General features: G+C 44.9%; 1 protein-coding gene across 1 annotated transcript in view; it reads right to left on the reverse strand.

Annotated features, from left to right (window-relative positions):
• Positions 1-20,600, reverse strand: part of LOC139612516 (NACHT, LRR and PYD domains-containing protein 12-like) — a 74,927-nt gene that overhangs the window by 35,199 nt on the left and 19,128 nt on the right. The window contains exons 11-14 of the mRNA XM_071468153.1: positions 20,345-20,518; positions 20,081-20,254; positions 17,451-17,624; positions 16,867-17,040 (exon numbers count right to left, since the gene is read on the reverse strand). Of these exons, the coding sequence (XP_071324254.1) occupies positions 16,867-17,040; positions 17,451-17,624; positions 20,081-20,254; positions 20,345-20,518 (696 nt within the window). The remainder of the gene's footprint in view (positions 1-16,866; positions 17,041-17,450; positions 17,625-20,080; positions 20,255-20,344; positions 20,519-20,600) is intronic.

Raw genomic sequence — 20,600 nt, forward strand, 5'->3', positions numbered from 1 at the left:
ACAGTAAAAGAGAGGCCTGTAAAACCTTTAACAGACGCCTCCAGCTGTGCGCAGCCCAATATCAGTCTGTCTCTTCTACATGTTTAATCCACGGGGTTTAATCTGTGTAAAAGTTTTTCAAAGCTCAGAAATGTCTTTTTTCTATGAGTGACGTCACCACTGTGTGCGTGCACTCTGTCTCGGGAACGAGCATGGTTGCTAGGTTACTGCCAGTGACGTCAGGACAAGAACAAGTTAATGAAAAGTGAATAAACAAACAAAGGAGAGTTTTCTTCTACACAAACCAAGTTCATTCATTTTGTGATTTTTTTTGGCGCATTTATTCGTCACTTCTTACACTTTTTTTCAGGAATGTTGTTTTTAATCGACATGTTCTCATCACTGGATTCACTGAGACGCCGCCATGATTGTTCTTCCTCCGTCAGTTTCTTCAGGTATTTTAATTTCAGTCGCTGAGCTTCTGTGATAGTTTGTGTGATGTGTGAGCAGCAGAGTCTCCTCCTGACTGCAGGTCACCACCTGTCATCAACAACCACCGCCTCAGTATTTATAGATGAGGGACCTTCACTGTGTCAGCGGGTTAAACTAGAACTGAGTCCGGCCTGGACGCAGCGTCCTCCGGGTCAGCAGCGGGGCCTGAGCCGCTGCAGCCCGCGGCCCCTCTCTGTCCCTGGGGGAGGAACCGGCCTCATCACCGCCTCTACCTCCCTCAGTGTGAGCTCAGTATACAGCAGCTATATGTTCAGAGACATTCATCATTTAAATTACATCTTTATAAGAAATAATTTTGATATATTTTTCATTTTCAAATCAAGTATCTGTGAAACAGAACAGTGAAAAATAGAAAGAGCAGTGACGGGACATAAAGCTTCACTACAGCCCTGCACAGTGTTGGTTGTTTTGTTTATTTTTAAAGAAGGCATGCCGTATAAATCTGCTTCTCAAAGAGAGGAAGTAAACGTGATAACTTTATCTGATGAGTTGTAGTTTTCTGTCACATGCAGCCCATTCTGTTGTTTGCATGGAGACTCTCTTTGATCAGTGGACTCTGTTTAAATAAGATGTTTTGGCAATGACATGGCTGTGTTTCTATTCAGTGATAATTGTTACGTCCGGCTCAGAGACTGCAACAAAATAGGGAGATTAACACTGGCGTGCAGCAATCATAAACTCATATTTATTAAATAAAGCACAAATAGTCAACGGAATAACAAGAATCAATGAGGTGTGGGAATCAGAATCAGTGGTGTGTGATGGTGTATGAAAGGTGAGGGATGAGAGGTGCATGTTGTCAGTGTAAAGCAAAATAACCCAACGAAACAAAGGAGAGCGTGACGAGCTCGGTGGTGGGTGAGGAGACCACCCCTGGCATCCAGACTGGAGGGCTTCAGTAGCTTCCAACACTGGCCAGGTGTTGGAAGCTACTGTGATGTGTCCTCAGCCCCGCCCAGCCAAGGACCTGCAAAACAAAACAACACACAGTACACTGGGCAAAGGCACTAGGGCCGTCACATAATGCACTGAATGTTGGTAAACCATTCATCATCAGATTAGCAATTATAAATGTCAATTTCAAGTTAAAACACAACATACTGTGCAACACACTACATGCTGACATGAACAAGAGCATCTGTCTGCTGTCTGATGACCTGCTGTGCAGATTTTATTTTCAAAGATCAGGAGGGCGGCGACCAGGACAACGACTGCTTGTGAATGATTGCTGTGACAGGCTTCAGGGGCTTAGCATTAGCATTAGCATAGCATTAGCATAGCATTAGCATAGCATTAGCATTAGCATGGGGGCGCGAGGCTGGACAGCCCGACCCCCAGGGGGCCCTGCGCCCAGCCATCGGGCTTGTTCACCCTCCCCCGACTTACTCCCCCGACACCTATATAGGCTCAAATTAGGGTCCAAATGATTTTGAATTTGGGAAGTAATGTTTACAAATAAATCCAAAAGTTGGAGTTGTAAATCAAACTTCGTAAACCTGTAAAATAAATCTGCAGGAGAAATGGAAGTTTGTGTATGTGAAAAAAAAAATGTATCCTTTGACAAAGACATTTGTATTTGCTGCAAAGACAGACTCTCTGAATAAAACCACACAAATGGTCAGTGGTGAGGGTTCAACACATAAAAAGAAATGCTTTTGTAAATGTCTGTGTACAGATAAAAAGCTGAAAACTGTAAAACTCAGCGGGTCACACACAGCAGAGTTTCAGTTTCCTGCTCTGTATCCGCACAGCTGTTGACAAAACCATTTATTTCTTTAGTGTTTTTGTTTCACCTCAACACTGATCATTTATTCATAGTTTTGAGTCACAAAGTCTTTTTTTTTGTAACAAATACAAATGTCTTTGTCAAAAGGACAAAATAATTTTCCCATGCACAGACTTGACTTTCTCATACAGATTCATTTCACAGGTTTGCAAAGGTTGATTTACAACTACAAACGTTGGAATTATTTGTGAACATCACTTCACAAGTTCAAAATCATTTGGACACTAATTTGAGCCTATATCGGTATGGGGTGGAGTCATGAATATGACTTAGCATTTTTGCTGGTTGTGGAGGACGACAAGGTGTGGTACTGGCCCCAGTTGGATTCCGGCATCCCTATGAAAACATACAATGGTACTGCATTAAATACAATGACTTTCCACTGCAGGGCAAAGTTGTAGATAAAGTGGTATTTTACACCTTGTAGAGTCTTGGTCAGTGAAGTGATAAATCAAACAGAGTTGTTCCTGAGTAGTTCCTCATTAATTAATCATTATATCATCAAATAAGTTCCTTAACAACCAATCAGAGACAGCAAGTTTCCAAGCAAGTATATTAACTGTCATCACTAATTTATCAAAAAACCAACATGGATGTGATTACGAATATGAATACTTGTGTTGAAACTTGCCGTCTCTATTCGTTGTGAAGTAATTCATTGTGGTATAATGACAAAGTAATGAGGAGCTACTCTGTAACATGTTTGATGCATCACTTTGCTCACCAAAGCTATGCAAGCTGTAAAAAAAAAAAGAAAAAGTTCCCTTTAGTTTACAACATAGTTCTGTTCTAATGTGTTGTAAATTACCCTCTGAGAACATAATTCTAGTTTTGTCTAATTTGATACCAAGTACAGCTTGTTATGTCTTATTAGTGTACAGTGAAAAGCAAATAAGATTTGCATTTGTAAAAATAAAAACTGAACTGAAAAATAAAAACTGAGCAGCTGATATCAGTGGTGAGGTAACGCAAAGACACTGTGGAAGATGGTGCTTTTGCCAAATCTGTGAACAGATACAGAGCAGAAAACTGTGGAACTTGATGCTCAAAATTCCTACACAGTACAAGTACAATTTTGACTCCATCCTTACACTTTAAAAACGATTGGACAAAGACGGTCCAATCACAAATCAGATTCCACTCAGAGGGCAGGTGCTTCTGTTGCCTTCATCTGCTGCAGATCCTGAATGGTGGAGTAGATTTTAAAGCCAGCGCTGTCGTCCATCTTGAAAATCTACCACATCTTTCAGGATGTGCGATAGAGATGAAGATACCAGAACCACCTGCCCTCTAATTGGACTCTGCTTTGTGATTGGACCGTCTTTGTCCAATCATTTTAAGGTGTAAGGACGGCATCAAAAGTGTGCTTGTAAATTCAGTGTCAGACACTGTGTAGGACACCAAATTTTGCACAGTTGTCTGCTTTGTATCTTTACACAGACATTGAGTAAAGCAGTCCTTCCACGGTGTCTTTGTGTTACCTCACCACTAATTTCATTTGCTCAGATTTTAAAATCACACGGTCTTTTTACAAATACAAATCTCCTCTACACAAGCACAGTGTCTTCACATATATATACTTGAGTTTCTCATACAGATTTTGCAGGTTTACAAAGATTGATTTAAAACTACATTTGGAATTATTTGTGAACATCACTTTATAAGCTCAAAATCCTTTTGATCCTAGTTTAGGTATAGGTATGTGATGGAGTCACGCCCATGAATTACCATTTTTTGCTGGGTGTGGGGCAACATACAGGAGGTGGTCCTGGCCTGAGGTGGGTTATACTAAAATACATTTTCCATTGCAGGACAAATCAAGACATTTTAGGCAGCTTTTCACAAAACAATATTGAGAAACATTTTTACTTTAAATAATTCATTTCACTTACCATTATAAACTCAGTCAAGTGCAAATTATGAAGTTAGCTCCCATCAGTTTCAAAGGAGGTTACCGCACACAGCTCCAACTGCAGATACTGTTAACAGGAATCCTGGAAAGATTTTTAAAACCTTACATTACTTGGTTGTGGTTTAAGTGGCATTTACTGGTGCCAAAAAAAGAGAAATTTTTGGGTTGTTTTTTTTTAAACCTTACTGATTGGACAATGACAATCCAATCACAAAGTTCAGTCAAAGGGCAGGTTATTCAGTTGCCTTCAGCTCCATGGCAGATCCTGAAAGGTGTAGTAGATTTTCAAGCCCATGCTGTCCTCCATCTTGAAAATCTACTACACCTTTCAGGGTATAGGCAGAGATGAAGGTAAAGGAACCACCTGCTCTCTGATTGGACTCTGCTTTGTGGGATTGTCACTGTCCAATCAGATTAAGTTAAAAAAAAAAAGTCAGAATGTGGACTTGTAACTTTTGAGCATAGGGGTGGGCGATCTGGCCAAAGGTCATACGTCAATCTTACGAGCTTTATCACGATCTACATTGTTTCCACTGATTGTATTGTGAAAATCCTAACCGGAAGTAACGACGTCTTTTTTTCGCCACTTTGACACCAGCTCCAGATGTTAGCCAGCTAGCAGCTCTTCCTCCAACAATGTTGTCTTACATGTACAAACTGTACCACAGCCAATCACATTTCACGCTGAGCTCATATGGACTATTCTTCTGGACAGCACAGTTATTTATGAGGTGTTTAAGCACTTTGATTTGAAAGTGAAGTCGCTGCTAACCAGCTGCTAACTAGCTGCTAACCAGCTGCCCCGCCTCCTGTGTACCGCCTTTACCGCAGGTGTCTCATTGGCTGGTGACGTCAGCTCTTGTTCTGCTCAGGTGAAGAGTTGATATTATGAGAGTGGGGCACGGGTGTGACGTCAGAGAGAGGCGACAGTGTTATGGTTGCAGAGTTCGCGCGTGGAAAAAGAAAAATAAACGGAGTGTGTTGCTCAGCTCCAAAGAGTATTATGTTTGTGAGTTTTTGTCAGCAGTAAAGAGTGACTTTAGAAGCCCTATACACTTGGGAACGCTACAGTGGTGGCAGCGGTAATTGGAGTGAGTCCTGGCATTTGGAGCAGTTTTCTCTTTCGGCAATTACTGAACTTTTTTCAGTCGGTCCTGTTAGCCGGCTAGCTATACTCGTGGGGACGCTTTGGAGCGACGTTACGGACTGTGACATGGATGAAGATTATTTTGGGAGTACTACTACATGGACTGGTGGCGTGAGTGGCGTGAGAGTGGAGCTGCCGCCGCCATTTCGTGGCGACGGCGAGAAGCTGTTTGCTACGTGGGTGAAGCAGTTTGAAGCCGCGGTCCGCGCCCAGACGAGGAGGACCAGGAGCGGGAGTTACACCGCCGCTTTGGTGAATCTCCTCCCTACGAGGCTGGAAGGGGGGCTTTCCTGTTGTGGGACACTCTACTGCCGGATGTTCAGTGTGATTATGAGTGAGTGAAGGAGAGGTTAAAGGAAGCCTTCGGACAAAAACAGTTCCTCCTGTACTTCCAGACGCGCACCTCTGCGCGGCCCCGTCAGTCGGACGAGAGTTTGGAGGTCTATGCAGCCGACGTCTCCGTGGCTGAGGCTTTTCCTGACTATGACAGAGCTGCCAGGAATGGTGAGACTTTTAGACGTTTTCTTGCTGGGCTCGACCCTGTCCTCCAAGCCAAGTGCCATGAACAGGGGGCAATGGATGTGGAGGAGGCTTTGACTATAGCAGGCCGCTCTAAGGCAGGCTCTACGGGCAAGCACACCTGGCCTACTCCAACCCACATCCTGCTGTTGTGGCTGCTCTCGATCCAGCGTCACCAGGTGTGTTGGACTGTAATGCTAACGCCACAGAGAAGCTCGTTCATGCAATGGAACGACTCACTTCGAGGATGGACAATTTACATCTGGGGGTCATCTGGGGGTCCGGGCCTGCCCGGGCCTGGCCTCCTAGTGGGGTGGGCCCGTGCCTGCTGTGGCGCTCTGGGGCAGTTGCGCCCCCGGGCACTGTGGGGGTGGTGGGGGGGGGGGGGTCTGGGGGTGTGGTGGGGGCCCTGCCTCTGCGCCTGGGTGGGTGCTGGGGGGGTGGGGTGTGCGGGATGACCTGCCTGGCCGGACCGGCTCCCTGTTCGTCGGCGGGTCTGGATGTCCCATCCTGGGCACCTGACTGGGGTCTCGCCATGCCGGGCGGGTCTGTGCCCCTCCAGCTTGCGCCTGCAGGGGTGGTGGCCCTACCGCTTGGGCCGCCTGAAGGCAACTCTGGGCACCCCGGCTCATCTCCCTGCTGGCTGGGCAGCGCAGGGATGCAAAACGTGTTGGGGCCAGTCAGGGATCTGGCCCCAGTGGGGGGGTACATGCCTCACCTGCCCTTGTTGCTCCACTACACCACATCCCACATGACTGTAGGGCCTCTGAGGGGCAGTGCAGGGATGAGGCAGATTGGTGGGCAGGACTGCCCACGGGCCCTGCTATTGTTGGTGTGCTGCTCCTCAATTTTAAATGCACATTAGATCACATGACACTAGGGCCTTGGGGGGTGGGATGGGGCAGGTGAGACTCTGCCGTCTACCAGCGGTGGAGTACCCATGCCCCATCTGCTTCCTTAATTTTAATACACCTTAGTCATCCACACGACCCACAAGCCATACGACACTAGGGCTTTGGGGGTAGGGAAGGGCGGGGAGGACCCAACCGTCTGCTAGTGGTGGGGCGCCCATGCCCTGACCGTTCCCCCAATCTTAAGGCACTATAGTCACCCACACACCCAACTCACTCACGCACTCATACACACACCCACACATACACACTTTGCACCCACACCAGACGCAGGGTGGGGAGAGGGTGGCTTGGTGGGCCCCCCTGTCTATCTGTCCCTGGTGCCGTGTGGACTGTGCAGGGAGCCTGCCATGTGGGGAAAGAAGATCCATTGCAGGGATGTCATGGGTGGACCTGGTGGGGGTGGGCGGCCTCCTCTTGTGGGTGGCGGGCTGGGTGGGGACTGTGGCCCTGGGCCCTGCCGGCGGATTTGGGGGATTGGGTTTGGGGCTGGGCGGGGGGGCCTGCTCTTCTCTGTCCCCCCGGGCTTGGCTTCCTGGCCGGGGGGTGGGGACTCCATCTGCCCTCCTTCCCCCATTTGTCTTGCAGGGTCAATGGGGCTGGAATACCGGGCCGCTGCGGCTGGCTGGGGTCTCTCCAGCTGGGTGGACGGGAGCTGGGGGGTTGGGGCCTCTCCGGTGTGTGGTGGGCTCTCCGCCAGGGGTGTGGGCGGGTCTTCAGTTGCCGGGGCCATTTGACTCTGGGTCTGTCTCGCGCTGGGGTTGGTGGTCACGGGCTGGCTCTGGGGCTTCCTGCCCGCTGTCCCTCTACGGGCCTCCTCGCGCTGGGGGCTGTTGCCTCTGTACTCCCTTGCGGGCTCCTCCTTGGGTCGGGCACGTGGCTACCGGGGGGTCATGCTGCCGCGGGTCCTTGGGCTCTGGGGGTGGCTGGGAGTCTCGGTGGCCTGGTTTCTGGCCACCTGTGCCTTTGGTCTGGGGGGGCGCTGTTACTGCAGCCCCCACATCAATTACCCACCACATCCAATGACAAATCGCCACACACTTGCATACACACATGAACACACACACATACACACACGCACACCTACCTACCCCTTCCCTCATACACACACACACAGACAGATTCTCACACACACACACACACACACACACTCACATATACACAAATACAAATACGGCACATCTAATGGTTAAGAACTATAGAGTGACCATAAATGTGGATATTGTTAGCTATTGTTATGGTTACTGTGGTTGTTTTTCTGTTGTTGTGCTGTTGTTGTTGTTTCTCCCAGTCTCCCCACTCCCATTTTCCTTTTCCCCATATACTCTCTCTGTTTTCCTCTTCCTGTCCACTCTCATTCCTGATGCGGTCCGGTTGTCTTAATAAAGTTAAAATATGCGATAGGAGGAGTATCCCACACTCCTCCTTCGCACAGTAAATCTGCCCCAACAACACAAGGTATCCAGACCACTCATACTGCTTGCCAATGATATTGGGACAGGACAAAAAAAAAAAAAAAAAGTGTTACGCCTGTCAAAGAAGGAAGTCCCCAGTTCCTCGACATCATGCCCCTATGAGGACTTCACAGGCGGAGAGACCTTTCCAACGTGTCGCAGCTGACATACTTGAGTTGCCGGTCACTTCCAAGGGCAACCGGTATCTTTTGGTTGTTGAGGACTATTTCACTAAGTTCGTTAACCTGTATGCCATCACTGATCAAAAAGCCACCACAGTGGCTGCGTGTCTCTTTCAGAACTACATTTTGGAACATGGTGTGATGGAAACGCTGCACACAGATATGGGGAGGCAGTTTGAATCAGATATGGTGAAACATTTGTGCAGGCTGCTGGGTGTGAAGAAAACTCATACCACTCCATACAATCCAAAGTCTCACGGGATGGTAGAAAGGTTTAATAGAACACTTATTGACCAGTTGGCTAAAACACTCTTGTCATGTGAGGGAGAGTGGGACTCTTTCCTGTTGCAGGTTGCTTTTGCATACAACACCAGTGTACACTCCAGCACCGGGTTCACGCCTTACTTCCTCACACACGGCAGGGAGGCCCGCACGCCGGTGGATGTGGTGCTGGGCCCGCGGGTGCAAAGCAGACCGGTAGATGCGTCCCCGGTGGACTTTGCTAGTTCCCTCCTCAGGCGCTTGTACACTGCTTTTGATCAGACAAAGGAAAACAACATTGTGGCAAGCAGAAGGCAAAAGACTGTCTATGATGCCAGGTTGAGGCACGAACCATACGAGGTCTGGGACCTTGTGTGGTTGAATGACCCCACAGAGAGCCGCCGTAAACTGGCTCCTCACTGGAAGGGACCTTACTTGGTGCAACGGCGAATGGACAGGGATGATGAGGTTGGAGTCACCTATCAGATTAGTAGCCCATTCGGGGAGGAGCCCCCGCTTCAGACCATCCACTTTGACAGGCTGCGGCGCTACAATCTGCCTGTGGCTTTTCCCTTGGGAGGCCAGTCTAGGATCCTCCTCACCCCTTCCCCGCCCACTGCTTTGCAGGAGGATGCTGCCACGCCTGGTAGCCCTGCGGGCGCGTCCCTCTTTGATGAAGTCATGGACTGTGGTCGTGGCACTGGCTTAGTTGCTGGTGGTTGCCCTGACCAGGCAGTTGCCCCGCCGAGGTTCTCCCGGGTTGGTAGGTCATCACGACCCCCTGCTCGCTTTAGGGACTATGTAATGGAGTGACTGTTTACATGCTCATGCGCTGAAGTTGTTGGAGACGCCGCAGGTCACAACACGTCCAGACTTCGTGACACCAAAATTCTTGTCTCTCTTTTCCTCATCCTGTTTGTGACGGCAAAATTCTTGTTGTTTCTTAAACAGCGATGATGTGATGACGATGAAGAAAATTCCGCTGACACCGTCTTACTTGTATATAAAGAGGTTTATTACAAAGAAGTCCAGCATCAAATCAAGCACCATGGATTGCCTGAGAGAGGAGTCGAAGCCAATATGATTCTCCTCTGAATATCAGCTCTAACTACACGCTTATTTAGGTTGGTGTCATGAAGCCGAGACAAGATATATGGTCCATATCTAAATGGACCTCATTTTCTAAGACAAAGAAACGCTCATCTCCTATGTCCTTTTGACCTAGGGCCCCTAATTAAATGTACCAGACCCAGGAAGTCACATACTGTATGGAACTTAGGACACTACAATAACATTGTTATACTGAAGCTAACCAATAATAAATAAAATACTTCTTACCATTAAAGCGACTTCTGGTGCTGCATGTTTTTGTTGATGGCTTTGTAGTCTGGTTGATACTTTGTGAGGTTAAGCTTCATGCAGGCGTTGAGGCTTCCATCCGTTAAACGTGATCGTAGGTTGGTCCTGATGTTTTTCAGGTGTGAGAATGACTGCTCACCTGCATACGTAGAGCCACACACGGTCAATACTGCAATACTCACACTCTGCAGCGTGTGCTGTGACAGGTTTGGACAATCAGCTGCTCTTCGGGTTGAAGTTTTTTCATTTCTGTCCACTCTGCTTTCTGTTGTGCAAGTCTTTCCAAATCTTCATTCAGTGATTTGAACTTATTCACCCACATGTCTGAGGCCTTCAGGTCAGCAACTTCTAGCTCAAAATCTCTGATGGAGACACCAGGGATGCAGCTCAGGTCGGCTCTGTCCACTGCACACTCGTGTGGATGAGTGATGGACTTAAAAAGACGAGTGCGCTCACGAAATTCTGCAAAGCTGCTTTGAATGACTGCAGGAGATGAGATGTGAAGCCAGCTGGCTGCTGGTGAGCAACATGCTGAACGGGGTCACTTGCTGTGCATGCATCTTTAAATCCCCTCAGTTTCTCAAAGTGAAGTAAACGACCTGTTTCAATATCCACGATAAAGAGTTCCAGCTTGTTTCCAAATGCAAACACTGCTTGTTGAAGGGATAAGACTGTATTTCCAATGCCTTCATTTTCACACTGAGCTGGTTCAGATGTTCAGTCACATCCACGACATAGTAAAACTTCAGGAGCTGCTCAGTGTTACCGAGCTCAGGATGCTCGACACCCTTCATTTCAAGAAAAGTCCGGATTTCGCTCATGCAAGCAGCAAAACAGCTGAGCACCTTCCCTCTGGACAACCACCGCACATTGCTGTGCAAAAGCAGACCGAGATAATTATTCCCAGCTTCATCCAGCAACGTTTGAAACTGGCGACACTGAAGCTCGGGCAACAGTAAAGTTGACCACTGAATGAGCAGCGACATCACCTCCCCAAGCTGCTCGCCACACATCTGAGCACAAAGCGCCTCCTGGTGGAGAATGCAATGGAAACTTAGGATGGGTCTATTTTCATGTTCACGAAGAAGAAGTGCTGCAGAGCCTTTGTTTTTTCCGCCATGCACAGCACCATCCACACACACCGACATGAGTTTATCCATCGGTAGATTCTTTTCTTCAGCGAACTCAGTGACAGGTTGAAATAAACCCTCCCTCTTGTTGACCCTTTCATTGGCAGAACAGCAGAGTGTCACCGGAAACACACCCTCAGTCTCACTGAACTGGGATCAGTGGCTGAGGTCTGTCGACTTGTCCAAAGCGAGGGGAAACAATGGCGCTGCATTTATGTCCTTTACTTGTGTTTCCTCCACTTGATTTGCCATCATGATGGTACGATCGTGAGCAGTTCTTGCTGACAGAGGCAGGTCTTTTATTCATTTGATGACCTTGTCTTTATCCAAAAAGTCAAAAAGTCAAAAAGTTGGCTACCGCGTCAGTCAATAAAAATCGAGGCCCCTCCTGTGACCCCGCAGCACAGCTGGGATTGGCTGAGCCCCCCGCAACCCGGAACAGGCGCGGTAGAAAACGGATGAATGGATGAAAATGCATGAGAATGTTTTTATATTTTGAACGTTATTTTTAACACTGTGATTTCCAGCGGAATTATTAATTACTGATCGTATTAAGCAGTGTAAGCTAAGATTTATCTGAGAGCCACATGCAGTCATCAAAAGAGCCATAGGTTCCCGACCCCTGTCCACAACAGCACCATAGCTCCATCTACTGGCTGAAAGGTTTCTTACCTTGATCTTTAACAGCACAAAATGTTAGAACGGTTCACAATTATTAACAAAATAATGAGGGGGGGGGGGGGGGGGGGGGGGACTGTTTCAACAAAACTGTTCCAAGGACAGCAGGTGGAGATACAGGGAAGGACAGGGTCTGGAGACTGATGAAAAACTGTGGGAACAGAGTTTGTGAATCTCAAGCAGACAGAGAGACAGAGCTGTCTCATGTATGTCTTAAAACTGACATGACTTATTTCTGTCCTCTCTCCAGATAAAGAAGGAAACCTGATCCCTGAAAACCCACAGACCGACACAGCCGTCCACTGTCCTGCTCAAAATACTGTCAGTGGCTGCTGTTGCTACGGAGACAAGATGAATTTACTGTCTCAACACAGTTTTAAGATCAAAAAGCTGCCCACAGTTGTTCTGCCTCTGTTTTAAAATCTCCCTCGTAATCAGAGAAGCAGCTGCTTTCAAACTCCCAACAACAGGACTAACAAAAAAATAAAAGAAAATCCAAATCATGGGACGCTGCACTCTCAAATCCATAAGGAGCCTCAAGCAGAACAGGAGGATTCATTCAGATTTTTGATCCTCTGCAGGTTGTTTTCATCCATCTGTGGCATGAGGATCCTCAGTCCATGGTTTAATGTTGATGTACAGTATTTTTGGTAAATGGCCATCAAACTGAAAAACTGACAATCCTTGAATCAACAATCAAAAATAATTAAAACCTGTTTGATGACCTAATAACAATGAAAGAATTAGAAAACAGTACAATAAATCTAAAACCTGTCAAAGCCTGTGGAGCTGACAGCATCAGGACAGACACTGAGCTGAGACAGATCCTGCTTCAGTGGTTCAGTCTCGTTCTTCAGCCAGGTTGTTTTCCTCACATCTGGAGCCCATAAGAGTGGACATCAATCAGAAGACAATTTGACAAAACAGACACTGTGATGGCCCCTGGGGGCCCTCTTGGGGTTTGGGATCCTTTTACTAATCTGTCTCTCTTTGTCTGCAGGTAGCTTATTGGTACATCTGGAACAGCTGTGGTGTCCAGGGTTTAGTCCTTCACCTGACAGCACCTGCACTCACTCATGCAAACCACTCACTGCTGATTTCCAACACCTCACACTAGATTTAATTTGCTTTAATAAAAATGTTCTAATTAATTCTAACCATGGTGAGTCTGGCTTTTGTTGAGGCCACTGAGCCAGGGTCAGAACACCAGTGAGGATTTGTACAAAGTGTAATAAAAGCATTCACCTTTCATGTTGGTGAAGATTGTGGTCTTCTCAGTCAGTCAGGACAGAATTATGAACAGAATTATAAATATTGAGAAGTACAGTTTGATGTCAGATATATTTATTTCATTTCTCATTTCTTCTAAAACATTTGTACTGATAAATCCTTTCTACAAACCAGAAGAGTTTTAATCCCAACCTGGATTATTAAATCCTGAATTTACAAACTGAACATCAAAACATTTTGACTCCAATAATCAATAAATCAATTAAAAACACGTTGCTGCCAGTAGAAATGTTTCCTGTGCATTCAGTGTGTGAGCAGTGACGTCCATTTACACACTGATCTGAGCGCAGTATAAACACAGAATGATGCAGCTTTTTAACAAATGTGCTGTTTCACAAACACATGATGTTTGTCAAACTGGTTTTAATGGGAAACATGCAGAGAGTGAAAACCACCAGTGTGCTGCAGCTGGTAACTGTGGCCCTTCTTTTTCTGTGGACAGTTCATGTACAGTTGTACATGTTGAACAGAGCTGGATGCTGCTCATTGGATCCTGACAGTAACAACAGCAGAGTGAACTGAGACAAAAATAATCATCAGACAGAACGAGAATCATTTGACAAAAGTGTTAAAATGTTGATGATCAAAGTGATGAAATCAGACAGATGAATGTTTAGTGTCTGAGTCTGAGACAGATCTGCTTCACAGTGCAGAGTGTGTGATGGTGAACAGAGTCAACTTTGATTTCAGCAGCTGAGCTGCAGTCAGCAGAGTTTCTGTCCACAGGAGAGACTCTCACACCTACAGACCACACAGAGACACTGAACCAGGCCAGATCCTGAACCCAGGATACAGAGGTTGAGTGAATGTTGTGTTGAAGGTGTGGAGGTGGATCAGTGAGTCAGAGGAGACTCTGTAGAAGGACAGAGAGCCAGCAGGACAGTCCACATACACTGCTACTCTGTGAGAGACAGAGGAGGAGAAGATGGATGTTTCTCTGTTGTTGTGACAGACAGAGTAACCACCATAATCAGAGCACCTCAGACTCCAGGATTGATCATTCCATCCAAACACACAGTCTTTACTGTTTCCTTTTCTTCTGATTCCTCTGTAACTCACTGATATACGAACCACTCCTCTCCACTCGACCTCCCAGTAACAGCGACCAGTCAGACCATTTCTACAAAGCAGCTGAGACCAGAAGTCAAATCTGTCTGGATGATCAGGATATGACTGATCCTCTCTCACCAATGTCACCTTCCTGTTGTTGTCAGACAGTTTGAGTTTTCTGTTTACTGTGTTTGTGTCCAGTTCCAGTTCACAGGCATCTGATGGAGAGAACAAGACACAACACAGCTGCAGTTTATCATCTGTTGATTTATCAACAACTTTACTGACAATTACTGAAAGTGAATCATTCAAACTTACATTTCATATTCAACTGTGAATGTAAACTGTTAAATGTTTGACTACATTTAAATGAAAATCCAACGATCCAGTTCTAACAACATCAACAGTTACTGAACATGAGTCAAGATGTCAGCAATGTTCTCCTTTTTTTCTGCTGTGGACCCGAGGATGACGACTGATGGATCCACATCAATAAACACATGTAGTGAATAAAGTCTCACTAATAAAACTGGCTCATCATCTTCCACTGCAGCACAAAGAAGCTCTGAACCATCTGCTTTCTAAAACTGTCATTAGCTCCACCAAAGAGCTCACATTCAGCACAAAGTTCACACCTTTGACATCAAATCTCAAACTGTCGTCTGCTACAACAAAGTTTCACAACAGTCTGGATGTTTTGGTCCAAAAGCTGCAAGAAGCTGAACTCAGTGTTAATGAAGATCCAGTCTGAGGACTGTGGGTCCACCAACTGGCTTTAAGCTGGTTTTCACTGACCAGGGGCCAGATATGTGCACAAAGACAGAAATATGCTAACACATTGTTTTCTTCAGGATTATGAAGCTGTGAGTTCACATGGTTCTGTTTAATGAATCTCAGTCACTGTGGAAGTGGACGCACATACAGGAGCCTCATTTCCACTCCCACAGTGAGACAGAAATGGATGTAGACACACCCTGAATCATGTGTTTGTGTATCAGTACATGTGTCTGCTTCAGCAGTCTGTAGATCTGTCAGTGAAAAGAGCAGCAAAAGAACAAAAGCAAGTGAAATTAACAACAACATCAACAAACAAAGTTTTATTATTAAGATTCAGTCTCTCAGCCTATTTCCCATTTCCACCTCATCACCTGCAGTTGCTCTAGAAAACCATGTGTACACTGGTCTGAGGTCTGTGTGACGTGCACACATTGTGTTTATAGAAACACCAGTTTATGTGTGAAAAATGGAGCAGGTGTTGTTTTTGTGCAGATGTATCGAACATCTGTCCCCAAGTCTGTCATTCAGGGAGGAAGTAGAAGATAAATCCACCTCAGCCCATTTTTACTCAACTTTTCAACATCTGTGAGACATTAATTATGGCCTGTTGTGTTTATGACTTGTAGGTTTTTGAACAATGATTTATTAAAAACATCCAGGAAGAAAACTGAAGGATTCCTTAACAAAACTTATAGCAGTCAAACATGTGAAATACGAGCTTAGGAGCAGCACCTGAAGGCAACAAAACTCCTCTATAAAATTACTGACAAAAAACCAGAAGAAACAAAGGCAGCTTTCTGTTGGCTCCACTGCTAATGAAATGTATTAATTAGTTTTGTTGGATCACTGTGCTCAGTTTGTTGTGTTTGTGAATTTTAAATTGATTGATTGAATTCTAACATCTTTCCAGCCTCACTGACAAAAACAGAACCTGAATCCTGAATGAAACTCTAGAGAAATTCATCTTTGTACTTCAGTCAAGAAAATGTAAAAATCTAGTGTAACATGTGCAGCTGTGAATCATGAATCAAAGCGAAAACACACTCACACTTCCTCACACCAGGTCTCAGTCTCTGTGGTCCACCATGGTCCACCCTGGAGGAAGAAACAAAGTCAGGATCAACTGTATCCACCTTCACTCATATCCACCATGAAACATGAAGCAGAGTTCCTGAGTTAGTCAGAGAGACAGAGAAACAGTGTGAGAGCTGCTGTTGTCTGTCCATCTGTTCATACCTGAGAGTGTCCAGTCTCCAGTGTGGATCCTCCAGTCCAGCAGACAGCAGCTTCACTCCTGAGTCTCCTGGATGATTGTAGCTCAGGTCCAGTTCTCTCAGATGGGAGGGGTTGGAGCTCAGAGCTGAGGCCAGAGAAGCACAGCCTTCCTCTGTGACCAGACAGCCTGACAGACTGAACACACACACACACACACACACACACACACGATTTATGCCTCCATAACATTAATAAGTATTACAATGATGATGCTCCAAACATCAGGTCTGGGTATCAGGTTTTCTTGGAGTTGGAGTTTTTACTGAATTCAAAGTGTTGATACTTTAAATTTTACTGCATGAAATTTTCAAGGGAGGTGGTGAGGGGGAGGGCATAAAGAAAACATGTTATATGAGGATGACAACACTATGTGAAAGAACTATTAAATGAAAACAGACATATAGGCTTCACTGTACACTAGTAGAACAACATCAAGATGTTTACACCGCTCCACTGAACCCATATGTCCAATCCAACGACACTTTCCTTTTATTTCATTAAATCAGTGATTAATTATGGAGCATGCAGCTTTTTATACTGGTGACAATCTCCCAAAACTGCAAACCTCTTCAGTTCATTATTACAACCTCACTTAATGTAAGATCATAAAATGTATACAAGGTCTTCACAAAGAGATCCTGACCTGAGTCCTTCAAGTCTGCAGTGTGGACTCTCCAGTCCAGCAGACAGCAGCTTCACTCCTGAGTCTCCTGGATGATTGTAGCTCAGGTCCAGTTCTCTCACATGGGAGGCGTTGGAGCTCAGAGCTGAGGCCAGAGAAGCACAGCCTTCCTCTGTGACCAGACAGCCTGACAGACTGAACACACACACACATACACCCACACACATACACACACACATGCACGCGATTTATGCCTCCATAACATAAATAAGTATTACAAGTATACACACAAACAGAGACTTACTGCAAAGTCTAAAAGTTTCACATTAGTCCAGTTTAAATCAGCATCAGATGCTCACAGCTGTAACAAGACTCTATGCTCGTAGAACAACATCATGATGTTTACACCGCTCCACTGGACCCTAATGTCCAAACCAACGACACTTTCCTTTTATTTAATTAAATCTGTGATTAATTATGGAGCATGCAGCTTTTTATACTGGTGACAATCTCCCAAAACTGCAAACCTCTTCAGTTCATTATTACTACCTCATTTAATGTAAGATCATAAAATGTATACAAGGTCTTGACAAAGAGATCCTGACCTGAGTCCTTCAAGTCTGCACTGTGGACTCTCCAGTCCAGCAGACAACAGCTTCACTCCTGAATCCTTCAAGTTGTTGTTACTCAGGTCCAGATCTCTCAGACTAGAGGACTGGGAGCTGAGGACTGAGGACAGAGCTTCACAGCTTCTCTCTGAGAGGTTACAGCCACTCAGTCTGAAGAGGAATTCCAGAAAAAAATATGATGTGAAAACTGAATGATACATTATCACATACTAAAAATCAAAGGTGGGAGAACTGATTATCTTATATCATGACTGAGCTTACTTGTCCAGATTGCCTCAGAAGGTACCATATTTAAAAGTTTGACAAACTTTGCAACAGGCATTTGTGAAACATTTTTTTATTGGTGAAGTGAAAAAGAATTTGTGAATCTTAGTTCTACGCTTGTGGAGTTGCGTGACAAACTTTCCACCTGTCCGAACGAACCTGAACAACAAGATGAGTTTCTGGTTGTTGTGAAATTCAGTGACTCATGCTGTTAAGCTAACCATGTTAAGATCCATATTCTTTCATGAACAGGGTAACATTCAGCTTTTTAGCTGCTGTGACTCAACTTATCTCAATTCAATTCAATTTTATTTGTATAGCGCCAAATCATAATATACATTATCTCAAGGCTCTTTACAGGGTCAGGTTGTGACCTTACTTTGTTACAGAAAAAAACCCAACAGTTCCCACAAAGAGCAAGCGCTTGGTGACAAGGGGGAGGAAAAACTCCCTTTTAACAGGAAGAAACCTCCAACAGAACCAGTGGGCGGCCGTCTGCCTCGACCAGTTGGGTTTAGGAGTAGAAAAAAAAGGGGGGGGTGGGGGGAGGAGAGAGGAGAAAAGAGAGAGAGAGAGAGAGAGAGACCAGGAACAGCTGTATAGGTAATGGTGTTATCAATAATAATGACAGATAACATTGGCGAATAGTAATCTCATAACACAATCCAACAATCTCTCAAAGTTACTTGAGGTCCCTGCTTCACCGTAACACGTATACATTTCACAGACCGCAGTGTCCTCTAGTGGCTAAAAAATAGAACTGTATCTAAATCACATCTCATCACACTGGTCCAGTGACTCTACAGGACTAATGAAGCCCCAGGACTAACTGCCAACTGATTACACATGTAGAAAATTAAACTAATTCTGTTGTAAACAGCACATATACTGAATAATTAATGAACTCAGTGGTAAGTAAAACAAATGACACAAGATATCTTTTCACAGGTTGGATGGGTATGACATTAAAAGCACCAACTGTCACCAACTAATGCTGGTTTAGTACAGAGCCCTTGAAAGAAGCCCTCTCTTTCAAGGGTTCTGGTTTAGTAAAAATAAGAAAGTTTTTTTAGTTTTTTTTGTGACAAAAGTTTTTTAGTCACAAAAAAAACTGCATGCTCTTACTTTGAAAAGTGGAATTGGCGTCATCAGCAGGCGATCACATGCTTTCCAAAAGCAGCCCAACGATACAGTCCATTTTCTTCAGATTGCGGAAAACTTTGTCTCAAGACTGTTTGCAAAATGCAAATTCACAAGCGTAGAACTGAGATCCACAAATGCTTTTTAAATTCACAAATAGAAACTTAATTCACAATGTACATGTGAGAAAGATATTCACAAATGCTTCTAATTTATTTGTAAATTAATTGATTTCACACATTTCTTCTGGGGAATGTGTGTATTTAAAGATCTAGTTTATATGCAAGATATTAAAACTATGTTTTTTGTATTTGGAAAGTGTTTTGTTTTTTTGTTTTTTTTACAAATTTACACATTACACATTAAATATAATAATAATGGATTGTTGATCTGTTGATCTGTGTCACAAATAATACTGAAGCAAATCTACTTCCATACTGAATAACTTTTAAGCTCAAAGGAGCAAAAAGATACAAATCAACTTCCAGTCATGACTTTCACAATAAAACCAAAGCAGAAACAAGATGCAGATCATGAATTGATTGATTCTACTCAGAAAGATTGTTGTATGATCCTTTAGCCAGATCTCCCACCCCTACTCTAGATTCTATGACAAATCAGTGTGTCATTGTTACGGCCATAGTGTCGTGCTGTGTGTTTTTGTCTGCGTCTCTCCAGGTACCACCCACCTGTGCCAAGTGGATGAGCACACCGGTGTCCCATTGCTCATTAAGGCCGGTATAAAGGCTGGGAGTGGAGCTGTGCAGGTGCCAGTGGGTCAGGCGGCAGCGTGAGGCTGTGTGTGTGAGCTAGCGAGTGGTGACGGCTCTGTGATCATTGTTCATCGTTCATCATCGGCCTGTGGGCCAGTTTTTAAGTGTGCACCAGATACTGTCTGCGTGTTACTCCCTGTGGTTGGGAGGATGCTGTCGGTTTCAACTTACCGTTTCCTGTTTGTCGCTTATTTCTTTCTTTCTTTTCCATGTTCTACCGGCTTCGCCCGTTATCCGGAGCTTGCTTTCTGTTGCCGTGAAGGGTTTTTGATTAACTTATTTAATTTATAATAAATTGGCTTATTTGTGACCTTACTATTGTTTCCCAGTTATTCCTTCTCCCCAGTTTTATTTAACATTGTTACTCCCCACTCCCCTGGACCACTTGGGGACGTAACAGTCATAAATACCAAACAGCCGAACACTAACCTGAGTCCTTCAAGTCTGCACTGTGGACTCTCCAGTCCAGCAGACAGCACCTTTACTTGTGACTCCTGCAGGTTGTTGTTACTCAGGTCCAGCTCTCTCAGACGAGAGGACTGGGAGCTGAGGACTGAGGACAGAGCTTCACAGTGTCTCTCTGAGAGGTTACAACCACTCAGTCTGAAGAGGAATTCCAGAAAAAAAAAACATTCATATACTTAATATTTTAAACAGGTCAGAATCATGAATTCAAAACAGCTAAACACTAACCTGAGACATTCCAGCTCACAGTGTGGACTTCCCAGTCCATCAGACAACAGCTTCACTCCTGAATCCTGCAGGGTGTTGTTACTCAGGTCCAGCTCTCTCAGACTAGAGGACTGGGAGCTGAGGACTGAGGACAGAGCTTCACAGCTTCTCTCTGAGAGGTTACAGCCACTCAGCCTGAAGATGAATCAGTAAAACGAAAGAAACTAATTTAAAAAATGTTTTTTGTCTTGACTAAAGAAAAAGATACAGTTAATCT

The sequence above is a fragment of the Trachinotus anak genome, unplaced genomic scaffold, assembly GCF_046630095.1.
Source record: "Trachinotus anak isolate AG129_WGS33_773 ecotype Australia unplaced genomic scaffold, CSIRO_AGI_Tana_v1 ptg000031l, whole genome shotgun sequence".
Classification (NCBI taxonomy): Eukaryota; Metazoa; Chordata; class Actinopteri; order Carangiformes; family Carangidae; genus Trachinotus; species Trachinotus anak.